The 27,942-nt window shown below is 34.6% G+C and overlaps 1 protein-coding gene across 2 annotated transcripts in view; it reads left to right on the forward strand.

The window, feature by feature from the left end:
* CDH7 (cadherin 7) overlaps positions 1–27,942 on the forward strand; it is a 142,468-nt gene that overhangs the window by 94,801 nt on the left and 19,725 nt on the right. For both annotated transcript variants that reach the window (XM_054538056.2, XM_024236001.3), the window contains exons 7-11: positions 1,424–1,677; positions 15,454–15,590; positions 16,565–16,686; positions 17,348–17,465; positions 20,371–20,622. In XM_054538056.2, the coding sequence (XP_054394031.1) occupies positions 1,424–1,677; positions 15,454–15,590; positions 16,565–16,686; positions 17,348–17,465; positions 20,371–20,622 (883 nt within the window). The remainder of the gene's footprint in view (positions 1–1,423; positions 1,678–15,453; positions 15,591–16,564; positions 16,687–17,347; positions 17,466–20,370; positions 20,623–27,942) is intronic.

Consider the following 27,942-nt stretch of genomic DNA (forward strand, 5'->3'; position numbering starts at 1 on the left):
ATATATATGTATATATTTTCCTTTTTCTTACTCAGAGATAAGCTGTGGAATCTCTTTAATATTTGTGTGCAAACATATATATACACATATGTAATGTGTATACATATATTTATATATATAATGTGTATATGTGTGTATGTATGTGTTATATTTTATGTAGCAAAGTGAATATGCACTGTACACAGTATGAGATATATTATATACAGTAGAGTATGTGTATATATATCCTATTTTATACTTATATAACTATATTGTTTTATTTATTTTGGCTATTACATCCTTTGTGTGATAAGTTGGAATAAATGCATGCCTGCATACATACAAACGCATATGCCCAAACATATAGTGAATGAATTTGAATTACAATTCTCAGTATTACATATTAGCTCACGTTTCATAATGCTTTATTTTTATATACTGACAACTAAGTAAAGTATGTATTATATTTTGTAGTATTCCTGTAAAGTTTTTTTTCACTATTTTTAATTCTTTTTGTTTTACATCATTAAATGTAAAAAGAATTTGGGGACAGTTTTGCAGTGGTAAGACTGAAATTGAAAGTCATAAAAAGCTGTTACTTTCTGTATCCATTGAAGAAAAAGAAGCATGTTATTGTCACAAACAACGTCTACATGTTGTGTATATGATTTTTATTTTTCAAAGATGGTGCTGTGCTACTGTAACTAGTTTAATTGTCCTTACAACCTTTTTCAGCTCTCATGTGGTTTGAGTTGGTCACTAATTTTTAGGAAAATTGTAGCATGTAAATCCTCTTGGAAAATTAGATACAATGTAAAGATTCTGAGATATAACTGTTCACCTCCTAAAATAGAGATCTAGTATATTTTGATGGAGGAATAGTGAAGGCAGACATGATGGGTGCTTCATGGAGAAGAACTGGCCGTGTTTGCAGACTGAACAACTTCAGGATGGCACACTTGCCCCTGTAGCCACACTTTTTAGAGTGCCCTGAAAACTCAGAATCCTAATGTAGTCCCCAAAATCACTGACTTTTTAAATGAGAAATTCAATAGAAAGTAATGCTTTTCTTAATTTTTAAAGTGCACCCTGGGTAGTACAGTTAAATTACATGGTTGAAGAATATTACATTGACAGTCCTTGTTGGAAAAAAAAAAAAATCTGACCAGTTTTTCTTTCAAATCATATTCCAAAGACTGGCATCTATCTGTTTGTGCAGCATATAGCAGCAGAGTGGATGATGAAGTTGATTCAAAAGCACTAACCATTGTTTGTGAGCCAGGAAAGCAACAAGATTGGCTTTGTTATTTATTATTTTTGAATGCTGATGGTGCATTTACATGACAGAGTCCTTCCTATGCTTATTGACATTCATAAATGAAAAGGCTCAGCTTTGCTGACTGTTTAACTGGTGATTTAATTTTCCTAACGACTTTCTTTACAGGAGCTGGATTTTGAAGCCAAAACAAGTTACACGCTACGGATAGAAGCTGCAAATAAAGATGCCGACCCTCGCTTTCTAAGCTTGGGTCCATTCAGTGACACGACGACCGTGAAGATAATTGTGGAAGATGTGGATGAGCCCCCTGTGTTCTCTTCACCCTTGTACCCTATGGAGGTGTCGGAAGCTACCCAGGTTGGGAATATCATTGGCACTGTAGCAGCTCATGACCCAGATTCTTCCAATAGCCCTGTGAGGTAAAAACTCATTGTTTTCCTTTTCTATGGTTTTACAAACAACGCATTCTTATTCACAACTCTTGTTTTACGCTATGATGCTCCTTTGTTCATAACAAATAAAAACTATATATATATATATATATATATATCGAGTTATAACAGCAGAGGTAAAACAGCATTAGAAACATACATTTTACTAACTCAAAAATATCATCTGATTATCAAGGCCATTATCATTGAGACATATTTTTAGGCCTCCATTATTATCCACAAGCCATAGCTGATGTTTCTATTCAACCAATTATCCTGAATCTCTTTTAAAGCAAAACATAAAAAAAACAAAAAAACAAAAAAAAAAAATGAAGCGATGCATGTTTTAGTTGTAGGATACATGCATATGTTAGAAAAATAATTGTATCAACAATTCAAATTAGGGACTAATTTGTAAACACATCATTTTATTGATATTGGTCTACTTGAAGAGTATATATTTGTTCAATTTAATATTTCCACTTAATTTTTTTTAAAAAAACTATCTACATATAAAGACTATTAAAAATATCCTTTCAGTAGTCTTGTATCTAGGCTAGATATTGTTATAGCCAAATAATATCTTTAAGACTGACAAAATGGTGATATGTAAGCATTTCAAAATATGACAACATTACATTTTGCACTTTTTAGCTATAATTTATAGTATGAGATCTACGTGTTTTTGTGTGTATGCATGTGTTTATGTGTTTGTGTGAGACTTATTTTTTGAGTTAACATAAATAGAATATACTTGAAATAAAATGTCTGTTGTATTATATGTCTCATTTGGGTTTGTAAGTAAAATACTTCACTTTTCAACATAAAGGTTTGATTTTGATTACAAAGACTATAAAGTAAAAAATAAATAAGACAACAATGATTGTTTTATGTTCAGATATGTTCAATTAGAAAGTATCCACAGACTTTTAGATTTAAATAATATTTAACAATGAAGTGCTTTTGAACTAACTTTTGAGATAAGTCTGGACATTGGCTCTAAATTGTCATGAAAATTACTTAATATTTATTGATTTAAAAAAACCCATAATGTTGTTTCTTTCTAAAGTAATTAAGTGATTATGTACATGTATACACACAAACACACATATTTTAAAGTAGTTTATATACATACATATATGTATATGTGTATATATATACACACACACACACACACACACACACACACATATATAGAGAACCTAGTAAAGGATTGGTATAGAAAAATAGTTATTTAAAAAGTGAAATCATATGTATTATGTGCTTATCTAGGCAGCAAATTCAGAGTGTATTGATGATTATATGGTTTTTTTTTTAATTTTCTTTTTTTTTCTTTTATTATTATTATTATTATACTTTAGATTATATGGTTTTTAATGTGGTGATAATAGACCATTTCTGAGAATATAATCTGTGCACAAGAATATTTATGAATCACAAATATAGCAGATAGAATAAGCCTTCCCCTGTTCTCTGTAATTGCCCTGCCTTCATGGTCAAGAAAACTTTCTGACTGCAGTTCAGCCCCACATACCAAGTTATATTCATCTGGGCAAACATGAGTTTGAGTTTTGTTATAGCATTCCATCTCTTAGTGAAACCTTAAATCTCTTGCCCTCATGAACAATCAACCACAGTACAATTACTGGCATAGATTAGCTACTTAGGACAATTTGGTTTTTGCTTGAATCATTTAATTTAATGGAAAGAAAGAGAGACATGCTTTCATAAAGTTGGAGATATGGAGAATGACCGAAAGACATTAATATATATCATAATTTACTACTAAAATGAATGATGGAGCCAGGTGGGGTGACAAATGCCTGTAGTTCTAGCAGCTTGGGAGGCTGAAACAGGAGGATCACTTGAGACCAGGAGTTCTAGACTGCAGTGAGCTACAATTGCACTTGTAAATAACCACTGCACTCCAGCCTGGAAAACATAGTGAGACTCCTGTCTCTAAAATAAATAAGCGAATAAGTAAAATGAAAGGATTTAAGAATATTTTCATTGATTGCATTGATATTTTTATCCTGTTCAAAATTCTTCTATTACCCACTCCCTTGTTGCCATTCTGTTGAAGACTTTCGTAGAAAATATTTCACTTTTTATAATATTTTCGTTGAAAAAATGTCAATATTATTATATAATAATTTGAGGAAGAAGAAGGAAGAGTGGGCCCAAATGGGAGATGACTTGAGAAAGAGCAAGTAGTGACTAGAGAGAGATGAAGTGAGCTCCAGTTCTGTTCTCTGAAGCACAGAGGTCAAAGGCTGAACTTCTGATTTTGGAAGTAAAAATCTCTGTGGTCTTTATCAGTGAAAGAGTACCTACCCAGCACCATATTTTTTACCCCACTTTCATTTCCTTAAAAGTAATGACGGTGACCTGAAAGTTCAGGTTAGTAGTAGCTTACATCATTATCTCACAAATAGAGGAATAGATAAACTTTGTCCCCAGTGAATTAAAATTTTATTTTGTGTATATAAATATTTCTTTTGCATTTGTAGAATTAATTTCTTGAGTCATGCTTAGTACTTACATACTTGAAAGTTTTCACACGATTTTCATAAGGTCAGCACAATTATTTATACCTTTTTTTTTCTGCATTTGTCTCTCACATACTTCTCTTCCTCTATTCATTTATATAATATCCTTTAAGAGGCCAGTCTCCTAATTTTATAATTTGTGGCATATGCATTACTCTCATGCTTTCTCTGGAAGACTGGTTCCCTTCCCAGCACTGCTGTTTGTGGAATGGCCTAGGAGATGTCACCTTGTCTCCTGTGTTTTTGTATTAGCCAGGAAAAAGGAAAAGTAACTGATGCTTTATCCCAAGCTTTTCTGATGATTGAATAAGAGCGAGAAAGTAAATGAAACTTTTAAACTGTGAATCATGACTTGAATATTACCACGTATTATCATTATATATTGCTATTATTATAGGTTATTGTGTTTCCATGCCATTTTAATTCTGAGATTAATGAATTCAGTAAAAGAGACATAGCATTTTATATGCAACCATATTGGCAATCTGTATTGCAAGTTGTGTTGTACTCACGCATATTCCAATAGATATAACATATTGTATGGCTTTTTGATGAATATAAACATGTATTTGCATTAGGCACTCCAATAACTATCAAAATGTAAATCCTGTCTCATATGTTTAACATAATAAAACATATGTTAATGGATGGATAAATAGCAGTCTTCTGAGGTACTAGGAAATGTGAGTCTCCAGATTGAGATGGGACATGAGGAGTCTTAACAATTGTGAGCTTTGTGCTTTACACCTTTAGCAATATTGTAGTTCTTTAAGGAATGGAAAAGCATTATTTGTTTTGTTGTAATTGTTTAAAATTAGACCAGTAGGGTTTGACTTGTAAAGCAGTGTGGCCAATGGGATGATTAGTTTTGAATTTATTGACATTCTGTGTTGTATAATACTGAAATCTAGCATATGTCATTTATGTTTGTAGTATTTTCTGATATATGAGGCAATAAATTAGAATTCTAGAAAAATATACATTTAGTTGCCCCCAGCAAGGCAAAGTTGATACTGTCTTCCTACATGATCCCTGCCTTGCACAGCATTTTAAAATTTCTACCTACTTTACTAAAGTACCAACCAAAGGCTATGCATGACTCTTCTCTATGAATCTGCTTTTTCCTTAGAGAAAGACTGGGGCACCTACATGACTATTGGAACCTGGTCATTCTTGACATTTACAAGTGTAGTCGTCATAGATGGAAAGATTTAAAAAACCCAAACCCCAGTAACTGGCCAGAACATAACACGATTGTGAATGTTAGGTCTTTTTTATACTTCACCCAACATCCAAATAGCTTATCTAGACCACCATTTCATGTACAGTGTACTGTCCTTTTGTGGCAGGGGGTGGTATGTGGAAATAAAACCATACGTAAACTAAAATTGCAGTCAAAGCCAAGGGTGGAAGTTTGTTGATACTTGAGATTACTTAGAGGGAAAATTTTTTTTTATTTAAAGAAAAATGGGTAATTGAGGGCAAGCACGTTTCTGGCTTGTTATTTGATAAGTAGCTGTTTATCATATCATGTAAATTTTGGCCCTAAGTACTCAATATCGGGGTTTATCTATTGAACTTGGAAGGACAGATTGTGGTCTGCTGATTCTGGTCACGTTTCTGAATGATAGAAACTTCACTTCTGTGTTTCTCATCCAAGATGGTAAAAGCTGTAAGAACAGCCTGGAGTCTAGAGGATTTGACTCATTTCTCATGTCAGCATTGGCAGACTGATCAATAACTGAACAGGCATTCATTAAAAACCTGTGTTATGCAAGCACTGGGGAAAATGCTAATGAGAAAACAAAGATAAATAAAACATTTCCTGTGACCTCAAGGAACTTACAATCTGGATGAAGTAATAAGATCTCACAAAAGTTAAACAATATGGGGGAAAATATGCCAGCACTGTAATATGGCAAATTGTAAGATAAATAATCAGCACTCCAAGTTCACTGGCTGTGAGATTTCATTTGAAGGAGTGGTAGTGTAAGTGGGGCTTCAAGGGATGGCAAGATTTGGACAAGCCAAGAAACATTGTGCAAAGTACATTTATGTTTTATTTGGTTATATCCTAAAAGCCTAGTACTAAATCATGAAATCAGCAAATTCATTTCTGTAGGCATCACAGCAAGCCTAAAGTTCCTATGCTAAAAATGGCCAATGAAATAGAACATGATATTATTACAAATAAGATCAGATATGAAGACAGGAAAACAAAAAGTAATAGGCATCATTTTAAGCATTTCTAATAATCTAAATATAGAAATGTGTTTATATTTATGTTAAAGGATACTTGGATAATATTTACCTGTGGGCTTTTTCAGCATTCCTAGTATTGTATATCCTCACATAAAAAGTGATAATATTTTATTGGAAATTACTTTATGTGATGTGACTAGTGTGAACATATTTGGGGTCTTTGAATAATGTGTACTTTTTCAGTAGCTTGTATTCATTCATATATGTGCACATATGAAATCTAAATTATTTGTGAATATCTATTTTATTGTAAGAAAATTAGCAAACCAGTAACATAACATACAGAAAAATAATACTAGCAGTAAAACTGATTAACTTAAAAAGTAGCAGATATTAAATCTCCGAGAAGACTATAAGCTGTACTCTATTTCAAAATGCTGCTCATTTTAGCATAATTACCACTAAAAATGAAAAAAAAGAAAGTATATGTTCATGTATGGTGAAAACAGCGTGTTTTCATTAGAGTAGTGTACTTACTATCCAGAGATAATTTTTGTAGAGTTAAATTTTGTAGGAAATGCCTAATTTATTTGAGCCATTTTTTCTTTTTTTTTTTGAGACAGAGTTTCATTCTTATTGCGTGGCTGGAGTGCAGTGGTATGATCTCGGCTCACTGCAACTTCTACCTCCCAGGTTCAAGCAATTCTTCTGCCTCTGCCTCCCGGGCAGCTGGCATTACAGGTATCCGCCACCATGCCTGTCTAATTTTTGTATTGTTAGTAGAGACGAGGTCTCACCATGTTGGCCAGGCTTGCCTCGAACTCCTGACCTCAGGTGATCCACCTGCCTCAGCCTCCCAAAGTACTGGGATTACAGGTATGAGCCACCACCCCCGGCCCATTTTTTGATGTTTTCTTCTATTGCTCTAGAATTACAAAGCTCTGCTGTCAGCAAAGACTTTCTTAGTTACCTTTTTGGAAGACTCCAGGTAAAATAAATTCACTGAAAATTACATTTGTTCTGATTTGTTTCTTACAGTATGTTTCATATCTAAAATACTTACTGAGGGCTCAGCACAGTGGCTCACGTCTGTAATCCCAGCATTTTGGGAGGTCGAGGTGGGTGGATCATTTTAGGCCAGGAATTCGAGACCAGCCTGGCCCATGTGGTGAAGCCCCATCGTTACCAAAAATACAAAAATTAGCCATGTGTGGTGGTGCATGCCTGTAATCCCAGCTACTCGGGAGGCTGAGGCTGAAGAATCTCTTGAACCCAGGAGGTGGAGGGTGCAGTGAGCTGAGATCACGCCACTGCACTCCAGCCTCAGTGACGGAGTGAGACCCTGCCACACTATGTATGTGTATATATATATATATATAAAATTAAATACTTATTGAAAAGTCACATTAATAAAGGAATACAAAAATTCAATGTTCTTGGTATAAATCATAGAGAATTATTCATGGGGTTAAAACGTTAGAGAATATTACTTTTTATCATGTACTGTCCTCTTAACATTCTTTAATTATAATCAACAGTAATTGGCCACAGTTCATTTTTTAAAAAAGAAGTTTATTGAAATAATCAGGTATAGCTCAAAGAAAGAAAGGAAAAGACTGAGTGGCCAATCTTCAGAAAAGAGAGGAGTAGGGTTCCTCTGTAAATACGTGTAGCGAGGGTAGCAGGCTCTTCAGAATGTGGCAACTGTGATGAATCAGCTGCAACTCTTTTCTTGCAGCTGTCTAAGATTCACATTTCCTGCAGAGGTGTTTTTTATTATTATTATTTTTTTCATATCTTGATATATGTGGCCGTCTCTTCTCCAAAACATTCTGGACATCTTGAGTGCCATCAAGATTGCATATGAGATTTGAAAAAGTTTAAAACCCTAAAGGAAAATTGTGTTGACATAATCAGAAGAGGGATGAGGATACAAGCAAGGTGTCTGCTATCATTAAGCTCAGAAATCAATAGTTCATTTTTATTCTTTTTTTTTTTTTTTTTTTTGAGACAGGTCCTCAGTCTGTCGCCCAGGCTGGAGTGCAATGGCACAATCATGACTCACTGCAACTTCCGCCTTCTGGGCTCAGGTGATCCTCCCATTTCAGCCTCCCCAGCAACTAGGACTACAGGCAGATACCACCACGCCCAGCTAATTTTTTGTAGAGACGGGCTTTGCCATGTTGCCTAGGCTGGTCTCTTAACTCCTGAACTCAAGCAATCCACCCACCTCGGCCTCCCAAAATGCTGTGGTTACAGGCGTGAGCCACAGTGCCCGGCCTCAGTAGTTTATTTTGAAGTTTACTTATCATTAAATTCCTAAGAGGCAAGCATTATTATTCCTATATTAGAAGTAAATATGTCCCTGGCCACACAGTTAGCAAATATGGTTCCAGGATTTTAGTGAGGTCTGTATCAAACCTGTACGATCCTTACAGCAATACACATACACACACAAATGCACACACACATATTGACAAACTTTATAGTAGATTAAAATTTCTATTCAAATTATTCATCTATTTCAATTGACTAAATTTTCCCATGTTTTTGTATTACATTATCTTTTGCCACTTTGGGAGTACTGATGATACGCTTGTGTTAATCTAGCTCACTCACCTGCACTTTCTGTTTGTGAACACTGATATGCAAATTAATAGCTGGTGATAAGAATGCTACCTGTGAATATAAAGAAGAACATTTTAATTGATCTCTTTAGCTCATCAAATAGCTGCAGTGATAATCACCGGTATTCATTAAGGAATTCATTTTGTAACAGATGTTCAGAACACTGAAGACACACAGATGTATGAGATATGGTCTTTTGCAGAAACCCTCTTGTTATGTAGCTGTAGAAGAGATCTTACTGAAAACTCATTTTAAAAAATCCAGTGTTAGATCTGAAAATGAGAATTCATCTTGTAAAACTTTCTCATTGAACAAATGAAGAAACAGAAAAGCACAGATGAAAAGCCCCAATTAGAACAGTAGGTTAGTGACAGGGTCATGGCCAGAAATACTGTCTTTTAATCCTCAGTCTATGGTTCCTGGTGGTGTAGCACAAGGAGCATTTGGTAGGATCCACGGATCACACACCCTGCAGGTTTTCTTAAAAAAGCATGACTTCTGATGTAATTGGAAAGGCATACTGCTTTAATGCTACTAGTTTGTCTTCAAGGAATAGCAGGACTAAAATAATTGGAAAGGAGGAAAAACAGGAATACAGAATGACCAACATGAGAAAAGGCACAGAATTGGAGATGTGTGTGGTATATTTGTTCACCAATTAATACATCAGTTTGACTGGTTATGAGTTTAGATAGGAAAGCAGGGGGGTGAAAAAAACAAATAGAAGCTGAATTATAGAGATGTAGGTGGCTGAAACTACAATTAATTTATATGCAACATAGTATGCTGGAAAACTGGCTCAAATAGTCATGATTCTAAATCTTGGATCCAACCCCCCAGCTGTGAAATTTTAGAGTCCAGTATCGAAATAACCTCAATAATAATATATGCTTGCGTTAGTTAGAAATTGTGCTTGGCTAGTAGCAGCAAAGCTTACCACTAATGACATACTAATGAGAAGTCTGGAGCTATGCTCTCGAGGACTGACACCTTGGCAGTATAATGCCATCAAGAGCCTTCGCTTTGTTTTTTAAGCACTCGTCACCGCTTATTTACAATATGGCTTCTGGATCTCTTCTATTGTGTTTATGCCCCAGGTGAGAGAAAGGGGAAGGGCAGAAATCAAATACCAGGTAAATTAACAGCTATCGCTCATGCTTTAAGGAGTTTTTCAATTAGGCTGCAGGCTAAAAATGTATTTTGTACCTCATTTTCCAAAACTTAGATATAAAGACATCACATCTACAAGGGAGGCTAGCAAATATAGTTTTTCAGAGGGACATATGGCTGCGTCTAATAAAAGCATGGTTCTCTTAACAAGAAGTAAGAGAAATATAATTATTAGGCATGCAAATGGAAGTTTCTGCCACATATGATCTTACATATTTGTTTGAGAATTAGGGAAAAAAGGTAAAATATATTTTAAATATTATATCCTGCAAAGAGAAAAGTTCAGAAGGTAGGGTAATTTGGGGAAAAGGTTGATGAATTTGCTCATAGATATATTGAGATTGAATTAATGAGGCAAAGGCATCTATAAAGCAGTGTTCAAAAATTTCAGGAACTAGTTTTAGGCTGGATATTGAGATACAGAGCTGTCAGCATAATAAGTGGATGGGGCAGAAGCTTAACTGCTGTTGCTGCAAAAATATGGAAGTGATCTCTCTAATTGTCCACTCTAACATACACTAAAGGAAGCCAAGTATTTTAGGCTGTAATTTGCAGAAGCTAGAGAGATTGTTGTAAGTCCACACACCACTAATGGCGTCAGAAGTTGCACTGTAGTTAGTGGTGGTTCATGACTAGGAAATCACCTATCCTCACACTTCTAGTTCAGCCTCCAATTAACTCAGGCAACTGCATTTCTCAGTCCCTAGGCCAGTCAATCCACAACATCAAATAGTGTGTCCCTTCAGACTTCTTTTAGGGCCTTTCTTCTCTTGGCTCAATCAGCCATCCCACATTACTAAGGCAGAGATATATTACACTTCTCATTCTGAAAAGTATCTGTATTTTCTTTATTTTTCTTACCTAAGGATTTTTTTTCTCAAGTAACTTTATACATTAGCCAATGCTTTATACAACAACTTAAGTTTTTTTGCATGTCCAGAGGGGCTGGTAGAAAACAGGAAACCCCTCTAATACTAGGCGACCCCAAGTCCTTGCCATTAAGAAATGTAAAAACCACCAGGACTGTTCTGGATATTCAGTCTAATCCTTGTCTTTGCCAAAGCATCCCATCTCATCTCAAGTCAATACCTTTCTGCAAACATGCCCTGACGTCCTTCATAACAACTTCTTAGTTTCTTCCTCAATATTTATTATTTTAGTTGCAATTTAAAAAACTGTTTATGTAATGTATTTCCTGAAATAGTATGTCACTTGGTGCTCAAGAATAATTGCTGAATGCATAAATGAATAAATGGAAGACATAAGGAAATGATAACATCATAAATTACCATGTATATATATATATATATGCACTATATATATGCACTATATATATATATGCACTATATATATATATATATATATATATATATGCTATTTAGTGAGATCTAAGTGGGGATTATAGTTATTAACAAATACACACAATTTAGAAGGGGGGCCAGGCATGGTGTGTGGTTCAAGCCTGTAATCCTAACACTTTGAGAGGCTGAGGCAGGAGAATTGCTTGAGCCCAGGAGTTTGGGACCAGCCCTGGCAGCAATAGTGAGACTGTGTCTCTACAAAACATACAAAAATTAGCTTGGCACAGTGGCCCATGTGTGTAGACCTTGCTCCTTGGGAGGCTGAGATGGGAGGATCACTTGAGCCTGAGAGGTCAAGGCTGTAGTGAGCCATGGTTGCACCACTGTACTCCAGCCTGGGCTACAGAGTAGACTTTGTCCAAATAAATAAATAAATATATCTATAAGGGGAAGCTGCAGAGTGTATAATTTAGAAATGGTAAATATTTGAATGATAGAAACTTTTGTTGCCCGTGTTTTTTCAAAACAGATAGAGGCCTAGCTTATAACTAGATCCCTAAATTATGAGGCAAATACTGGTTGGAGACATTTAACATATTAAATAAATTCTCAACTTTAATTTTTTTTTTATTCTAATGCTAGGATCTTTGGGACTATTGCTAATAGAAGCAAGTGTTTTTGTCATTGATTTTAGCCCTGTGGGGAATTACATGAATTCATTTAGACCGATGTCTGTCAAGTTCAAGGCCTTTTTGCTTTTAAGAATCTAGACATTTATTTTTTCATGAATATTCAAACATTATCTCAGTTATTAACTTAGAGATTTGACAAAGAGAGCAATTCAGGTTTTAATATTGGCTTAATTGATTCATGAATGTATGGGTTATAATCTCACTAAGTTATAATCCTCTTATCAAACATTAATATCAGTTTTCCTATTGCCATTAGATATGACTTATATAGAAGTGTATTTTATATATGTATATTGGTTCATACATATACGTATGTATGTAGTATATGTGTACATGTGTATATATATATATACACATATATATATATATACACACACACACATAGATACACACATAACCCTGTTCTAAGTAAGCATATTCCACCCTGTATCTCACAGTAAATGCAGCTATGAAACCTGGATAGAGTGGAGCCATCAGGCCTCTGAAAAGTAAATATTAGCAGGTAGTTTAGTGAAGAAGAGTACTACAGAGTATCTCCAAACCTGTGATGAGTTTACCATTATTTTCTCTCTACTGTCCCGTGTCCTGGAGTAATAATTAGAAAAACATTAGTGGAATAAATCCAAAGCAAGGTGAAGAAATAAAACAGTAAAGATAAGAACATAAATCAATACATTTCAAAACAAATTATACAGAAATCAATAAAATTAAAAGCTTGTTTTTTTGAACAGACCTAAATATTGATAAACCTCTACCAACATTGACAAAGGGGAAAAAAAGCAGAAAAAATGATAAATATTAAGAACAAAAGAGGAGATGTTGCAGACCCTGCAAATATAAAAAGCAGAATAAGAAAATACTATAAACAAATATACTGACATAAGTTTTATAATTTCAATGAAATTTGGCAATTTAGAATAAACAGATCAATTTTTCAAAAAGTGTAAACTCTCAAAACTCACTCAATATGAAATAGATAACCGAAATAATCCCATAACTATAAAATTATAATTTTAGTTAAAAACTTTCTGAAAATGGAAATATCCAAGCCCAGATAGCTTCACTGACAAATTTTTACCAAACGCTTAAAGAATTACCAAGTCTACACTGTATTGTTCAGGAAATACGGGAAGAGGGAATGCATCCCAACTTTTTTACAAGCACAGCCTTATTCTTACTACCAAAACCAGGTAGACATAGTACAAGAAAAGAAAACTTTGATCAAGACTTTCATGCAAATATTTTCCACAGAACATTTAGATAACTCAGTCAAGCAATATATAAAAGAATAATTCACCATGATAAAGTGGGTTTATCCCAGAAGCATAAGATTGGTTTAATATTCAAAAGTTCATCAGTATAATTCATCATATTAAGAAATTAAAGAAGAAAAAACACACTGTCAGATCAATTGAAAAAAAAAAAAATGGGGGAAGCTGGCTCTCCCGCCATAAGACACTCAGGCAGTGTTGTGGAGAGGAGTCCATTTGGCAGCACCAACTCGCCATCCATGCCATGCACATGCCATCAGTGTGAATAAGACACTTCAAAACTGGATCCTCCAATCCCAGTCAAATCATCAAATGACTGTAGACCCAGCCAACGTTTGACTACAACCTCCTGTGAGATTAAGAGCTAAAACTGCCCTGCAAACACACTTTCAAATTCCTGACACAAACAAAATAAGATATATTATTATTATGGTTTGATGTCACTAAATTTGATGTATTACAATGTAATATCCATATACACAGGAGTAATAATGACGAGGGCTCATAGTACATAAATCGGTAAGAGATGTGAGGAAATAAAGGCAAATTGATTTTAAGAAAATGTTGCTAGCATCAATAAACTGTAGGTCCCTATTAGGATGAAAAATTGCTGGAGTGGGAGGTGGTGGACAGAGAATATGCTTGAAGTAGAGTTTCCAACAGTAATGCATATATTAGAGCTGACAAGTCAAGGGTATGTTCATAAGAATCCATGACACCTGGAGTAAAGGAGCAAATCAAGAATCAAGAAGATGAAGAACATGAAAGGCCATTATGTTTAATGGATCATGAGCGTAGTTGAAGCAGTTGCTAATCATCATGCCTAAAGTGGGTGTGTGTTTTTTTTCTGTTTGTTCTTTCGTTCATTTGTTTAATTGTTTGTTTTTAAATGAGAGCCATCTCACCCAACCAGAAAGACTGTGAGGGGAACCTGAAGATGATCATCATGAGGGGAGGGTAAATTTTGTGTATAAAACAAATAATAGCCTGGACTAAAAATACAAGTGGAGCAGTAATTTTTCACTGCTGAAAAAATATTTGGATTACAGATACTTCAAGAAAAGGCTTTTACATGCAAAAATAGCCATGCAATCTCAGGGGTTCCAGTTTGAAACATGTCTTTAGAATCCTGGTCAAGACCACTGAGTAAGATTTAAAAAAAAGAAAAAAAAGAAAGAAGGTTAATAACAGGTTGGTGCTAAGTATATGCAAATAGGCAAGATGTTTACATGTTTCATTTTAGAAGGGTCCATAATCGTGACCAGGGTTACCAAATATATTGTAAATGGTTTACAGGAGTCGTCATAATAATAATAGTAATGAATTTAGCCAGTGACTATTCATTAGCCAGAATAGTAATGAATATTAGCCAGCCTATAATCCTAGCATATTAGGAGTCTGAGACAGAAGGGTCACTTGAGCCCAGGAATTCAAGACCAGCCTGAGGAATATAGCAAGACCCTGCATCTACAATAATAATAATAATAATAATAATAACAAAATAGCCAAATATGGTGGTGCATGCCTCTAGTCCTAGCTACTCAGGAGGCTGAGGTGTGAGAATCCCTTAAACCCAGGAGTTTGAGATTACAGTGATCCACTCCACCCCAGCCTGGGTGACAGCAAGACCCTGTATAAAAAATAAGTAAATAATAATAGTAATAATAGTGAACTTGAAGTTCTAATGACATATTCAAAGCCATTGTGAAGATTACTGTGGTATTCATTTAGTACTGTCTGACAGAAAGCAAACATATTAATGAGACACAGGTTATAAACCATCTAATATGTGGGGAGAGTTTTAAACAAGGCATGCATTTATGTGATTAATATGACACATCAGAGAGTCAGTAGGATTTAGTAATGAGCTACACAAATAATGAAATAGTTTCAGCAAATTATAATCAAACGTACATGTTGAAGGCTTTTCTTTTCTTCAATGTTCAATTAGGTACTCAATTGACAGAAACACAGACTTGGAGAGATACTTCAATATTGATGCCAACAGTGGGGTCATCACAACTGCCAAGTCTTTGGATCGAGAGACAAATGCTATTCATAATATCACAGTCCTTGCAATGGAGAGCCGTAAGTTGTGAGGCTTAAAACTAAATTAAGATGGAGGACAGTGAGTGGAGAATTGATTGTCATGAGGTTGTAAATTCAACTTAATTAAAGTAGTTCCTTATTTGAATTGTACAAAAACTTGAGAATACCAAATTTCTAAGCTGTGAAATATACTTATCTTCACTCTCTATATGCTAATATTTACAAAATTTATGAAAACCAAGGACTAAAAAACAATGGGCCTATATTACCTTCACAGAATTTCTTGTTTTCTGATCACAATTCATATATTATGTTTATGCTGTTATGGAGTTAGTGAAATAGCTTATAATAATTAGTAAATTGATCTATAACCAAGACATCTGGATTTGAATATTCTGATATTGAACTAAGTTTAGTCCCTCATAAAAGATAAAATAATAAATAAAATAAAATAAAAACTATTGAAAAAGGAATGCATATTTGCATGCATACACGTATATGATATATTGTGTATTTTAATATGTATGCATTTATAATGTGTTGATAATACGAATGTATAGTCATGCAAATATGAGCTCTAACATCAAAGAATATTGAAATTCATGGTTTACCATTTATTCTTCTTTCAAGAATTTTCTTGTCAGGGACTAAAAAACTACAAGTACACATGTAGACCATAAATATACATTTATATATATGTATATATGCATGTATATCCGAATACACACACATATAATCATGTGTATGTATATATTTGGGTATACATATGTATGTATACATACACATACGTATATACATATACGTATGTGTATATATATACACACACATACAAGTACACACATGTGAATGTGTGTGTGTTTGTATTTGGATCATATTTTCATATTTTCTATAGCTCCTTTTAAGTAATACAGCATTATGATTCTAGATTTCATTCTCAGCTTCGTCATTTTATTATTAGAATTGTGCTTTAGAGGGGCAAAGAGTAAATGATAAGACACTGTCTTATTTATTAGAGAATCCATCTCAAGTAGGAAGAGGCTATGTGGCCATCACTATACTTGACATCAATGATAACGCCCCTGAATTTGCCATGGACTATGAGACCACCGTCTGTGAAAATGCCCAGCCGGGGCAGGTAAGAGTCTTCAGAACACTTTGCTTCTAATTTGTGGTTTCTTAAAAAATATCCAGCAGCAGTTGCCTTTGAAATTCTTCCAGCTTTAAGATAAAATATAATCAGCTTGTTTCAGCAAAACTAACACTTTGATGTATAGCATGAACTAATATTAAAGGAACCTTCAAATTCCAGTTTAATTGGGGTGATGAAAATTCCTCAGGAAGGAAAGGTAAACATTGTAAAAGCTCTGTTAAATGGCTAAGAACTTAGACTCCTTTCGGAGAAAGACAGCATAGCAAGCTGATTGGGCTGTTTCCTACCTTACACAACCGGGTTTAATTGTCTTACAATTCTAAGAATTAAGTGCAGTTCAATCTCAGTTTGGTTTGTTCATCTATTGTTCAGTGTCTTATGATGTTTCCTGGGATGTCTAATCAGTTGGAACAGCTTATTTCTGAAGTTCACAAAAGTGAATTCAAACATGAACTAAGAAAAGGATATGATTTGTTTTTCAGAGCCCTTTTTTAGATTGGGTTCATAATAATACATCGGATCCTTTTTCCCTAGCTCATTCAGGGAGATGGTATTTATTATAAAGTGTAAAATTGCTTTGTCCTGCCACAGAAAACTAAGCATAGCACACCAATGTGCTTTCATCTTTTACTTTCTCTTTTCCTAGGTTATCCAGAAAATCAGTGCTGTGGATAAAGATGAGCCATCCAATGGACACCAGTTTTACTTCAGCTTAACAACGGATGCAACAAATAACCACAACTTTTCATTGAAAGATAACAAAGGTAATGTATTAATATTGTTACTGATAGAGGCAGCAGGTACAGATACTCTAAGCAAGTATTTTTCTCCCCAGGAATGCCGATTATGGATTTTTTTTAAAGCAAGGACAATAATTAAAGGGCAATGAGCACCTCAAGTAATTTTTATCTATGGATTTACTGTCATGAAGGAAAAGCTGCTATTTAAATTATCTTAGGCCTAAAGCCAAATAGGAGGGAAAGTTAGATTTTTCTTATTCTTTTCTTATAGGCACTCATTTTCTTATTTGTATGCCAAGTTCATTATCCAAATAATCTAATAAGTTGATGGTCAACTAAATACCCTAATAAGTACTATGCTCATAGATGCAACTTGAGACATAAGAAAAAGAACTGGACATTACACATTTTAATCTAAATCAACTTTGACTTAATGTTTTCGATAACACCCCTTACTCTTTTATTTTTACATAAATGCAAATGTAATTCATGCAAATAATAATAAAATAATGACATGTTTATGATGCTAAGAAATATAATATTAAAAATAACAAAATAACTCCCTTTCATATCAAATTGTATTTCTCTGCTTCAAAGGTAAACACTCTTAGCAGCTTCCTAAATATCATTATAGTAAAAAAAACTTACAAATACCTACAAGTAGATTTTAGTTTTGCTTAATAATATATATTGACAGTTATAAGAACTTAAAGCATGAGAACCTGCTATCCTTGTCTAAATTTGAATTATATGTTCGAATGAGTTTTTATTCAAGATATTTATTTTAGTGGAAGGACAGCATTTGAAACTGATGTAGAGGGTGAATAGTACCCCCCAACAACATGGAAAATAACTATTTTTTAAAATCTATATTGTTTATGTAAATCTGGTTTTAGGAAAAAAACACAGAATTAGATTTCCTGGTCATTACTGGCTTGTTTAAAATAGACTTACTGCCAAAAGGTGGATAAGAAGTTTTGCATGAAGCCGTCACCTTATTTAGTGCAACCTAGGCCTCAAAAAATTTCAATCTACATATGTAACTAACCTGCACATTGTGCACATGTACCCTAAAACTAAAAGTATAATAATAATAAAAAAAAATTTCAATCTCAAAAAAATTCAATCTGAAAATAGTAATTTTTCCTGTTCTTATTTCCTACTTAATGAGAATACTATTGTATCCGTTTAGTAATATATAAGGTAGAGCATTCTCTACATGGGTAACTCCAGACGCACTGACTTCATCATAGTTAAGAAGGATAATTCTCAGCATTAGATTCATCTGGTACAAATGCAGAGAAGGGAATCGATGAACTTCACAAGGAGAATGTGAATATATCCCACGTGTCATCATCCAATACCACCATGATTGCTGTACAGCAGGTGCACTAAAATGTCTGCATTTATAGGACATCCACATTGCCACACAATTGAAAAATTCTCTACCTTAAGCCCAGAGCCCCCTTGACTGTACCTTGAAGGAAAACATACGAATACAGAGAAAGTCAGTTCTTAAGAAGTCTTCCATATGATCGCTTTTCTGAATATAGAGTCATACCCTCACTTTTTGGGCATTTCAGCTTGTGTTCCTCAGTTCACTGTGTATGTGTGTGTGTGTGTGTGTGTCATTTTGATATCAGTCATGTTAGATTACAAATGAACAACTTTCTAGAACTTTTTGTATCAAGTCATAAATGCCTCTGACATCTGAGTTGGTAGGAGACAGAAGCCTGGGCCTGCGTGCTATTGTGAAATGTACAGGAACTTACTCAAAACAGTGTCCTTCAACAACTCCAGCTTAATTTTTTAGTGAGTACCTTCTCGAATTCATACATTTTAAAATAAAAGATTTGTTTACATGAAAATCTACCAGATGGAATCTGAAAATCAAACCGTTTTATTACTGTCTGTTCTATAATTGCATGTAATACATTTTCTGCAGTCTAATATGAGCTTGCTGTTTTGTGCTGTTTGAGACAGATTTCATCTTGCTGTTTCACTTGAGTACTATTAATTTTTTCATGCTATCATTGAATAAATCTTTTTGACAGTTTGGAAGAGAGAAAAATAGATAAAAGCACATTGCATGAAACTCTGATCCTGATTTTTCTTCTTTCCCTTTATATTTTCATTAATAGCTATTAATTTTAAAAATCTCATACTCTAATTATTTAATTAAGACAAGTTAGTTGGAAAACTGCTAACAGACACGAAACATATTTTTGATATATAAATCACACATGTTATATAGACTTATTGATCACTTTTTAAAGTTCATAATTACTATAATTGCTTAGATTAATTCAAATATTGAATATAAATTAAACATAAATGGCCTGTTTTATCACTGACAAAATGTTTATACACATAGAGTAGTTATAAATACCAATATACATTTTTTTAAATTTTACAATAAAATTCTCCTGAATAGCCCTGTATATTCAATTTAAATAAAGCTAATGTAGCTGATTTTACCCTTTTTAAATATTGGTCTTGAAACTTGTCTAAGAAAGGATAGACTGAAAATTTTATCTGTACTAAATGATGATGCTGCAAAATATTTAACCTGTTAAAGTGTACCATCCTTTCTATAAGTTTATGGTGTAAAATTTAAGATAAGTAAAAGGTATAGTTTTTATAAAGTTGCAATTAATGTAATAAGTGATGCATAAACATTTTCATTTTTTTTTACTTTATAACTATTTCTTTTGTTATACTGCATAGAATAACATAACTATCTTATAATGTATTAAACTGGAAATGTCCCTCTGTCTCTGAGAACTGAAAGAAAATTGTTGAAATAAATCTGCAACTCCAGAGATTTCCCTAATTAAGGCATCAAAGTAAATAGAGTGACTTAAATAAAGTTTGGGAAGACTGATTCCATCAGAAATCTTGTGTTATACATTTGCTTTCGTTATCCTAGACAACACAGCCTCAATACTGACCAGGAGAAACGGCTTCCGGAGACAGGAACAATCAGTTTACTATCTGCCAATTTTCATTGTGGACAGTGGATCTCCTTCACTTAGCAGCACCAACACCCTCACCATCCGCGTGTGTGACTGTGATGCTGACGGCGTAGCCCAGACCTGCAATGCAGAGGCCTATGTCTTACCTGCTGGCCTCAGTACAGGAGCCCTGATAGCAATACTCGCCTGTGTCTTGACATTATTGGGTAGGTACTGTTTCCAGGGCTTGCTCTGAAAGAGCTGTCACAATAACCATGTGTCACGGCTTGCCTATTTTCTTCTTCATTTGGTGAACATATGCAGTTATTCTACTGGATGGTGTTTGTTTTTCTTTGAGACAAGGTCTCACTCTGTTGCCCTGGCTGGAGTACAGTAGCACGATCTCGGCTCACTGCAGCCTCTGCCTCCCAGGTTCAAGCAATCCTCCCACCTCAGCCTCCCGAGTAGCTGGGATTACAGGGTTGCACCACCACACCCAGCTAACTTCTGTATCTTTAGTAGAGACGGGGTTTCACCATGTTGGGCAGGATGGTCTTGAACTCCTGACCTCAGGTGATCCACCTGCCTTGGCTTCCCAAAGTGCTGGGATTACAGGAGTGAGCCACAGCTCCTGGCCTGGACTGTGTTTTGCTCACTAAGTAATACAATTGTTGGCCACACTTTCCAGTGGTATATTTAAAGTATAACTCAGACAAAAAGTTATATCAATTTCACTTTCAAAGCAACAGGGAAGATAAATGGCTTATGCTTTAAATTAATGTTTTTTGGGATTAAAAATTATCTTATCCCAGTTCTTTGCTTTAGAGCACTCTACAGAGGAGATACACTAGACTGAAGAATACATTTTCTATATTGTTTTGATAATATGCTTATTTTAGAAATTATGGCTTTATATTCTACTTTTTAAAGAAAATAAGATTGCTTTCTTAAATTATTTGCAAATTTGAAATGATTACAATTTCAGCAATGCAAACGTTATATTTTTAAAGTATTAAATACTAACACATTTAATTGTACATTTCCATGATTACTTTATTACTCGGTTAAATTAGATTTATAACTCATGTTTGCAGTAACAGATTTTGCAGCATCCTTTTAAAAATTGGGAGATGTCCAATGTGGACATTGGGTAATGGGTTTATTCCAAAGCAACATTTTTCTTCACATTGCAACTTCCTGTAACACGGACAACAAGAACAGAGTAAACATTCAATATACCATACCATATGGTGAATGTTCAATAAATTTTAAGTGTTACTGATGGAAAATTATAAGCTAAGACCTAGTTACTAATACATTATAAATGCTGTCGTGAAAATGGAGGTTATTGTCTTAAGTAACTTAAGCTAAACAAGTAAATCTAAAAGAAAATAAACTATATTTTGCATAGAACTTTACACAGATGCAGAAACTTTCAGAATTTCATTAGAAATGGGAAGTAATTACCTGCTAAATCTAATTAGAATATAAGGGATTAAAGTTTGAAAAAGGTTAGAACCACTGCAAACAACTTTTTATTGGTCTAGAAGCTTCTAAAACAAACTTGTCCAACCTGTGGCCTGCAAGCCGCAAGCAGCTGAAGATGGCTTTGAATGCGGCCCAACACAAATTCTTAAATGTCCTTAAAACATTATGAAATGTTTTGCGGTGTTTTTTTTTTGTATTTTTTTTTTTTTGCTCATCAGCTATTGTTAGTCTATTTTATGTGTGGCCTAAGACAAGTATTCTTCCAATGTGGCCCAGGGAAGCCAAAAAATTTAGATTTTGGAATCTAAAACTTAATAAAAAAGATGTAAATTCCATATTTATTTTATAGTAGGAGAATAACCTACATCAGAAGATTTAAAAATTCCATTCATGGGCCAGGAGCCCTGGCTCACGCCTGTAATCCCAGCACTTTGGGAGGCTGAGGCGGGCGGATCATGAAGTCCAGGAGATCGAGACCATCCTGGCTAACACGGTGAAACCCTGTCTCTACTAAAAATACAAAAAAAATTTAGCCGGGAGTGGTGGCGGGTGCCTGTAGTCTCAGCTACTTGGGAGGCTGAGGCAGGAGAATGGCGTGAACCCGGGAGGTGGAGCTGGTAGTGAGCCGAGATCGTGCCACTGCACTCCAGCCTGGGCAACAGAGTGAGACTCCATCTAAAAAAAAAAAAAAAAAAAAAAAAAAAAAAAAAAAAAAAAAAATCCATTCATGTTTAGAATGTCTTTAGCTTAAAGGCACAGAATGAGAAGGAATAATGAGAGGATAAGTAGATGATGTGTGGAAGACTGTTTAAGTTTGGTCAGTGTATCATAAACAACTTAGATTATGCCATAAAGGAATAAGATTGTATTCCCCAAATTTTAATTATCCTCAATAATGAATTTTTTTTTGATTATTTTAAGGCTGTCTGATGAAGCTTGCTTCACTTTAGTAAACACTTTCAACTTTGACTTTGGGATTTTTTGCGATTTAGGTTGCTTGATGATTCTAATTAATTAAGAATTATCAGCTAATTATTACTGAAAGTAACTGAAATAGAGTTTTATTAGATTTCATTCTTAGATATACTGTATACAGTATGTGCATGTGTGTTTGTGTGTGTGTGTGTGTGCATAAAAGTTTGGGGGATTTTGTCAAAATTTAAGTATGGCTACTCTTTCTGCTAAATTTGAACATATTGCTTAAGTAGACACCAAATTTGGAATGCCTCTTCCACTTCTAAGGATCAATTTTTTTGTGCCCTATATTTTATTCATTTTTTAAGAGTTACTGCAAGTCTTCAAAATCGTAAGTAAAACAAAGTCTATTGTACCGAAATACAATTTGGAACAAGGGGCTTCTGCCTGCAGCTTCCATTTGTATAGTGACCGCACAATAATCAGTATCATCAAATGCTAGCATTTTAGCTCAGAAATGTGGTCTCTTTGTGTCTTATTTCCCAAGTTTTTAAAAGCAGATAATCAGGAATTTTTATACTGTTTTAGTTTTGTCACCACTATTATAGACTCTGGATTTTCACACAATAAGTGCTGAAGCCAATGAGATTATGTATTCACAGGAGGTGCAAGTGGGGCCCACAGCCTGGCATGAAAATTGATTTCTAGTACACAAATAATTCATTCTTTATGATACCTCAGAAAGTGGTGTGAATCTCATTTCTAGGCATTAGGTATCAGGATTTGTAACTCAAACCTTTTTAAGACTTCTGAACAAATATTACTAGGAAAAAGCAAGATGGGGAGGTGGAGATGCGGAATAAGAACTTGAAAATCAAGTTCAATTAAGAATGAAATTATAAAAGTACCTGGACTTTAGACTCTTAAAAAAAAAAAAAAGTACTTGACTACATGTTAAGTTGTGTTCCAGTGATGTGACTAATTAAAGCCACATGTAACATGACGGATGGGGATGCACTGACATTACCAGAAGTTTAATGCTGGAAGGCATCCCACGTATCGATGCTAACCCAAACCTTACAGAGGGAAAACCTGAGGTGTAGGGTAAGTTTGAGGGTTTATAGGAGTACATATAACAAGTTAGAGGATATGACGGGGTAAGATTCTAGGTCTCCTTATTCTCACACTGATTTTTATTAAACTGCACAAGAAATACATCGTGAAAATATAAAAATGTTTACGCCTGTATATTGATGAAATAATTCATGTTATCCGAAGTTGTATTTGTCAGTCTTTAACTCTATCTGTATTCTCCTAACTTTATGGATGAACTGCTTTCTGATTTCTCATTCTTGCTCTCTCTCTAATTTATTTGCACCTGAATTCTTTAAATGAAAAAAAAAATCCAAAAATTAGAACATGGGTTTCCTTTATTTACAGTGAGTACAGTTTGAATGAGATACGCTATTGCTATACTCACATTTCATCATAAAATAATCAATTAGATACCTCAATTATTTTTCATGCAGAAAAATTTCATCAACATATGGCAAGATACTCTGGTATTCTAAATTTTTTTTTTTTTGGACAGGGTCTCACTTTTTCACCCAGGCTGGAGTGCAGTGGCGCAATCTCGACTCACTGCAAGCTCCACCTCCTGGGTTCATGCCATTCTCCTGCCTCAGCCTCCCGAGTAGCTGGGACTACAGGTGCCTGCCACCACGCCCGGCTAATTGTTTGTATTTTTAGTAGAGACGGGGTTTCACTGTGTTAGCCAGGATGGTCTCGATCTCCTGACCTTGTGATCCACCCGCCTCGGCTTCCCAAAGTCCTGGGATTACAGGCGTGAGCCACCATGCCCGGCCTGTATTCTAAATTTTGAATAGAAATTACAACCCATAACTAACATCAATACCAATTTAATTATGCATTTTTATCATAGTTAAATTCACACTTATAGACATATGCAGTTATTCTTCCACCAGGCTAAAAATACTTTAAAGAAAAAAAATTCTATGAATGACTAAGACATTCGATTATTTATTCAGTAGATTTTTTTAATAAAGGAGAAGAATTTCAACTGTTTTGTTTAAAAATATGGTTTCAATATTAAATATTGTACTCCTATTCTTAAAATATTACAGCTAAATTCTTTCTGTGCCTCGGCACACACAAAAATAAAACCTGTTTCTTGCACAATAAGGCTGCCACTGAATTTACTATATTAAGTTTTGGGTGTTTCTGTACTTGGACTTCCAGGGCCCAGTAATTGAAGTCCTGTAGCGTTCCTTCCAGCTCTTTGCTCTTCTGACACAATTGGGATTAGTTAGACCAGCCCAGCTTCATAAACTCAGATTTAATAAGGTGTTTGTAGAAACTTGCTGTTTACTGCATGGGATTCAGTCTCTTCCAGTATGTCTATGATGGTCAGCTTGACAGTTAGCTGTCATGCATCTTTTCACTTTTCTTCTCTGATCTCCCAAGTACTAAACTATATTTGGCCACCAGTAACTGTGGCTATTCATGATTTTTTCCAACAGAAAAATACTTCCTTGTTTTTGCAAATGATAGTGAACATCACTGAAGGAAAAATACGTTAAATTGTGGAGAAGAAAAGTGGTAGTACTATGTGAAAAAATGGATCCCCATCATAATCTATAATGATAGAACTTAATTGGCATAGCAGCCCTAGAGATAATAATGTGCAGGCTACTGTTGGCTAATTTATGGTAGCAGATATGTTCCTCTTTCAAACAAGCATGAGCATAATAAAAAATGAATTGCATTTCATAAGCTCGTACTATGTGCTAGACATCAGCCTAAGTGCTTTACAAGCATTATCTAATTTAATGCTCATGACAGATCTCCTAGGCAAGTATTACTATGCCCACATTTTATATAAGAAAACTACAACTTAGAGGAAATACACAAGAAGTTATAGAATGAACAAGTGTCAGAGTCCGGACCCAAACACAGGGAAGCCTGCCTCCTAAATGTTCTTTGTAAGGTAGTTTTCCATATATGTTTCCCCACGTGAAAGACCCCTCTGTTTCTCGGAAATGCCTATAGGTTTGTGGATATTACAGCCTGGGCACTGCCAAATTAGGTGCAGGAGTATCTTTGCTCTGTTTCACACAGTGGCTTTATTATTTATTTGGTTAACTCTGAGTATCTATTTTATAGTATGTTCCAGTTCCTTCCAGTCTTTAGAGAACATATTTAAAAGAGTGTATGTTAAATTTGAGGTTATATTTCAGCACAACCAAAATCTAATACACAAATTGTCTTTGTGCATAAACCATTCATTGTACTTAGGAAATTTTTTTTCTATATTAACTGAGACTAAGGTGAAATCATTCTCCCTCACATTTAAAGGAAATGAATTTTGTGATATTCGTTTTGGGAAAAGAAAAGATCCATTTTAGTTAAACTTTTCCCTTTCTTGAGACCTGGAAAGAATTAGCCCCTTTAAGCATATATGATCTATTACAGGAGGTCTACCAATGTATGTTCCTTGTTTTATTGGAGAGTTGAAACTAGAAATCTCCAGAGAAACATCAATCCTGAACAATTTTCCTACATTCTTGCCTCTTTTCCTGATTGAATCCCCACTTACATGTTTTTCTGAGTGGAATCAGTCAGGCTTCCGTCTTCTCGCTCGAATCCTCCATGGTCAATTAGTCCACACATATTGTTAACTTTAGATTTTGGGCCTTGAATCAATTTGTTTTTGTCTCTTATTGTTGTCCCTGATTTTTGTCCAGGGTCTTTTTTTTTTCCTCCTGAATTGTGGCAACTCTACCATTCTCTATCAGAACCAATCCATCAGTATTTCAGAGTAAGCTTTTAACAAATAAATGAGATTTTGAAACATCCCAGCTTAAAATCATATTTTCATGAAATCCCATTATCTACAGACTAAAATCACAGACTCTCCAGTACCAGACAGCTCTCATCCAGTTCAACTTTATTTTTCTCTACTTACTTGGTGTACTTTACTCAAATTGCATCTGTTGCTTTTTCTAAGACTCATTCTGCTTTGTCTTTCTGCCTGGAATACCTCTTCCCAGAATCTACAAGTGGGTCGCTTTTTTTTTTTTTGTATTCAAGACTCACTTCTTTGGCTTCTGAGTCCAGGCTGGATGCTGTTCCTAAGGACCCCATAATACCTTGCATCTAACAGTCTTCGAGCATCTGACATGGTTGACTTGTCTGTTTCATTGATTTATATCCTTGTCCATCTCTTCCATTAGACTGCTTTTAGAGGCAAGGACTGAGCATTATTTTGTCATTATTTATATCAGCTAATCAGATGCTGATCTGACACATACAGAACATTCTATACTTACATGCTGAATGAAGCATGGATGATTTGAATCTACTGAATTGTGAAAAAGAATAATTGATTTGACTTATTTTTATTACCCATAGGAGTATCTCCATTAGACCCCGTTTTTTCTATTTCCCAAGACTCTGTATTTTTAGGACATTTTTCTGAGATTTGGTCTATCTCCTTAACTCTTCAGAAAAATTGACGTGTCACAGATTAAAAGAATTTAAATGATGTTTGCAGGTTAGTAGCCATAGAACTATATAAGGGCTTAAGGAAAAAAATAGAATATATGACTAAAGGTAGATGGAGAAAATATTGCAGAAGAGATGTCAGAGGTATTTTATTTATCAGTTTAAAATTCAGTTAAATGTTACAGTTGATATCTCAGTCACTCACCTGGCTCATACCAATTATGAATCTTTAGTTATCCTTTGCAAAAATAAAATTAGTAGAGTTGGTTCATAAGTGCAAGATAAAATTTTAGCCTTGTGTTACTGGGGATCTGCATGAGCCTCAGATTCCATAGCACATAAATCCACTCATCCTTCAGATCTTTGCTTAAATGCCACTTCTGATGACATCCTTTTCTGATCACAACCAGATGGTGCTGGTACTCCTGCATTTTTCCTCTCACTTTCCTTTTTAAGACATAAATTATTTTACGTCTCTGCTTGAAACATTTCAGATGGACTTACATGAAATCCAGATGTTTCTCATGGTCCACAAAGCAAGGCATGTTTGGCCACCTGCTTACCTCTCTACGATATCAGGCTGTCTGATCCTTCTCTCACCCGGTAGGAGGACCCACAGT

The sequence above is a fragment of the Pongo abelii genome, chromosome 17, assembly GCF_028885655.2.
Source record: "Pongo abelii isolate AG06213 chromosome 17, NHGRI_mPonAbe1-v2.0_pri, whole genome shotgun sequence".
Taxonomy (NCBI): domain Eukaryota; kingdom Metazoa; phylum Chordata; class Mammalia; order Primates; family Hominidae; genus Pongo; species Pongo abelii.